The sequence below is a fragment of the Habropoda laboriosa genome, unplaced genomic scaffold, assembly GCF_001263275.1.
Source record: "Habropoda laboriosa isolate 0110345459 unplaced genomic scaffold, ASM126327v1 scaffold426, whole genome shotgun sequence".
NCBI classification, from domain to species: domain Eukaryota; kingdom Metazoa; phylum Arthropoda; class Insecta; order Hymenoptera; family Apidae; genus Habropoda; species Habropoda laboriosa.
Genome location: NW_017100542.1, coordinates 11,558 through 16,041, shown reverse-complemented (window position 1 = coordinate 16,041; position 4,484 = coordinate 11,558). Strand labels below are relative to the sequence as shown.

At 29.7% G+C, this 4,484-nt stretch overlaps 1 protein-coding gene across 1 annotated transcript in view; it reads right to left on the bottom strand.

The window, feature by feature from the left end:
* Positions 1–4,484, bottom strand: part of LOC108576559 (cytochrome P450 302a1, mitochondrial-like) — an 18,118-nt gene that overhangs the window by 7,032 nt on the left and 6,602 nt on the right. Inside the window, exon 2 of the mRNA XM_017939573.1 lies at positions 276–453. Coding sequence (XP_017795062.1) covers positions 276–453 — 178 coding nt within the window. The remainder of the gene's footprint in view (positions 1–275; positions 454–4,484) is intronic.

Below are 4,484 nucleotides of genomic sequence, written 5' to 3'. Positions count from 1 at the left end.
ATATTGCTTAATTATGAAACGGGACGATGATATTGAAAAAACGATACATTATACGCACAGTATAAATGTGTTTTAATATTCTAATATCAACTATATTGTTTCCTGTATAATTTTTTTGTTTATATCGTACAATGTATAAGTTTAAAATGTATATCTTCTGCTCAACATGCTTTTATTTATTTGAATTATTGACAGTACGTTATAAAATTTCTATAAATTTCTATATATTGTTTATGTGTGGAAAATTTGAGTTAAATGAAAACTGATTTGCTCACCAATCAATGGTAGATATTTGTAAAGAGTTCCAATAACAGGCAAAGATTTTGGTCCAGGAATATCACTAAAAGGTTTTGGCTGAACTTCATTTGTTTCGATCTTACACTTCGCAAATTTATCAGAGTAAAATTTGATATATAGCTTTTTCCTCGTTAGAGGTTCACTGCACTTTCTCAACTGTGTATACATTATGCACTTACACAATCATATAAGGCAAAAATTCAAAGTATCACAAATATTAATGAAAAATATTTAAGAACGATTCAGGAGTAAAGTAGCTACCCAAGACTATACATCTGGACGTTTCGTAACCGTGCGTGTTCTCTCCTTCTCATTTCATTATCTCCTTTTTACCTTACTCCATTCGTTCCCTGTTCAGGTCATCGTCGAATTTCAATGTGCTTCAGACCCTCGCTTGAATTTCATGTATCAGCGATAAAACATCTTATTGATGGGTTCTGTTGTCTGGTAAAGTTCTCGAATAAAGTTCGCCGTGAGGGATCGTATCTTTCGTAGACTTTAGTTCAACACAGTGGATAAATAAGATGTGAAATTCAATAATAAATAAATATATTTATATTACTTGATAATACATTTATAATACATAATTCTCTTTGTGCAAATTAAATTTTCTTTTCAATTCTATTCTATAAATATAACGTGTATAATTGTACTACACGAAACTACAGATTAGTAATAACATATTTTATTATAGTACTTGAAACAAATGATTACAAGCTTTTTTTTGTTTCTCTTTAAGATTTTAATTAAAATATTTTGCAGCGTTGTAATGTACATTAAAATTCAATAATTGCTGATGCGAAATAAATTATAATAATATAGAGATTATTCAGAAGTAGGTATATCTGAAATTGTTACTACAATCAAATATGAACGTAATTCTTTCTTTGTATGCAACTACAATTTGTCATTGGAAATATTCTTTTGTTAATATTTAAAAATTCTTCGTCGCAGTTAAAGGAAAAAGTGTTATACATTTTACAAGATCATTTTACTAAAGTTACAATCCGAGGTGTGATTTTGAAAATAAAAGGTTTCCGTTATTCTAACCTCGTGTTACTATATTCGTATAACGAATAATGAATAATATATATGAATAATATATATTTGGTATTCGTGCAACTTTTTAGTTTTTATCAATTTCTTTGGAGTTTCTCGCTACGATTATTCGGAAACGCGTACGTATAATCTTTATCAGTATAATCATTGAAATATTAATCACACTTAATACGACTGTAATAAATATATACGAGAATTGTATAAGGTACACATGTTTTTGATGTGATTATATATTTATAGTAAATCCAATTAAGAAATTTTACTTACTCACTATATCTCACGACAATAACATGGTTTAATGGTAAATTTATTTAATAACTGATATAAGTATTTTTTTCTGTATCTAGCAACAGGTGGGAGAAATTTTAAATAGTGATTGTAATTATAAAGAATTAAAAGTTAATATGGGGACCAATAATCCGCATAGTATCGGCAAATATAGGCAGCCCATAGTATAGGGGCCAAGGCGAAGGTGGTTTACAAGGTTGATTAGTGGTTTACAAAACCATTGAAGCATGAAAACCAATTATGACATTTCACAAAAAAAAAAAGTTGAATTAAACATTACAACGGCCTTCAGTAGAAGTCTACAAATGCATATTAAAACCAGTTAGAAATAATTTATGACTTTACTAGTACTTAACCGTACCCCTAGAAATCATATAAAAAGTATGTATGAATAGCGATTGTCGACGAATCACAATTGTTTCAATATCGAAAGATATCATATATCCTGAATGTCCAAAGAAAAAACCACACTCATTGATTAATCGGCTTATAAATAACTAAAAATACGAGAAAATCGTTGTTGATAAAACAGTTCTGCCTTTGCAAAAATTTTAGAAAAGACACTGTTGCCTTTCCTATGTCACATTACGCTACAACTCAGGTAGAAAGTGTAAATTATATGCCGAAGTCGTACGGTTGGTCGACGACAGACGTCATAAATTTTAATTTCAGAGGGCCCTGAGCCTTGACGGAAAAGTATTGAATAAATTGTTGACCACCTTCTTGATATTCCTAAGCTATTTCGAAAATATTTTCTCTAAATTACATTATACACACAGTGTCTTTTATAGAACTTCTGCACAAGGTAAACCATTTCGCAATGACAGAATAGCTTTTTTCTGAATTCGTTACGGTTTTTAGTCATGTATATGATCGCTTAATTAATGTTTATGAACTTTCTATGAACATTTGTGATATGTGTCACTATTGAAGAGGTGAAAACTGTCCTTAAAGTTGGGGTTGGTAAACCTATCTGTTGTAGTATCTTGGTAAGGTTTACTACAGATCGAGAAATGGTCTAAGTGGAACAATTTTTTTCTATAATATATATTTTTTTTTTACTTTCTTGTAATATCCTGGGTATGAAAAATCCGTGATGCAAACCTGCGTCGTATTTAGTAAAGTTTAATTTTTTTTTTTTATTTATTTCGTATTTCAATATTGAAATTCGAATGTACGTGGTTTTAACCTTTTTGAACATTCATTTAACTTTTTACAATCATAAGTTATTATTAGATCTTACATTTGCGTTGTTGTCTATTATAGACTAAAGTGTTCACAAATTTTGTAATAAATATTCAAAATAGTAAGCGAATTTAAAAAATTGATTGCAAAAACACTAATCTTTAGTTTTTACTGTACAAATTTTTTATAATTTTCCATTTGCCTGCTATAAAAAATAACGAAGGTATACAATTGTCATACCACTACATATTGCCAATGAATTAATTTAGGATTTTCGACGAAATCGAGTTTCTAAATATGTATAACCTTATTAAAACTGCTTTTAATTATACATATTGTCATAATACTATTATTTATTTTTATATTTCATTGCATTTGTATGATATTATGTATTCAGCAATTCACTAATAACGGTTATATAAAGATTTCACGGAAAACAGAAGCCTTTGTTTCCGAATCGTTACGCGAGATTCGAACGTTTCTCATCGTAATACGATTGCTTTTTTATCTTGAAAAATGACAACACAAAAGATTGGTGAACGCATGCAATTTGCATTTGGCAAACAAAAGTATAGAATTGACAGCTCGTGAACTATACGCAGCTCCCGCTTCAGTATCAGTTAAAATGGAGTGACTATTTAGTTTCGGAATCGGCTCACTGATAGTGGGGCTCGTGCGATTCTCGGTTGAGAAATTCGTTAGTCTTGATGTATCTAATCATTCAATGTTTTGTTAAGTGTGTTCCAAATCACACTGTCCACGCCTCGCAATTTTGTCCATCAACGGTCAAGTAGATAGTACGACAATAAAATATGCCTAACAGTTCATCCATACGCCATACACGTTAATCATGTGCGTGTAAGTGAGAAAAAATGTTTCACGATTTGGAAATTGCTATTCAGCAGAAAGCGATGAAAGTTTAAAAAATCTTTAAGTCTTATTAGCTCCTTCAGAAGTAAATAATAGTGTACCCAGCTGTAATATTTAATTTTCTTAAAACGAGTAGATGCTGTTTTGTACGTATCAAAAATTTTGTGTTAAGCCATCTTAAACGCAATTGTTCATAGTGGTAACCTGCTTACTTGTAATAAATATTTATATAAAAAGTGCAAACATACAGGGGCTAAACAACCTCTATTTTATACCCCACTATTTTAAGATAGAATTACGGTGAAACCGTACGGTGGAATTAACAAATACAAGAAGTGAATGGAACTAAGAAGTAAGGAGGTAGTAAGAAGTAAAAGGTTGATTGCGTTGTTCGTGAGAAGTGAATCAAAATCTAATAATTAAGTTGTTTTCTGTGATATTCTCAGAATCAGTAAGAAAAAATAGTTTCAAATATGTTGTTTTTTAGTAATTATTGCAGGAGCAATGTTCGTTTAGACGGAAAAACTGTTATTATAACAGGTGCCAATTGTGGTATTGGAAAAGAAACAGCTATGGATTTATACAGAAGGGGTAACAATATTTATACTGTTTATATGAATAATATTATATGTAATTCACTTCCAGTTATTCGGATAATACTTTGAAAATATTTCTTTTCGAGTTTCTATACAAACTCTTTTTTAGTCTTTATAATGCCTACGTGTCATATATCGGAGAATTAAAACAAATGAAAATAATATTTAAATTCTTAAATATTATTATAC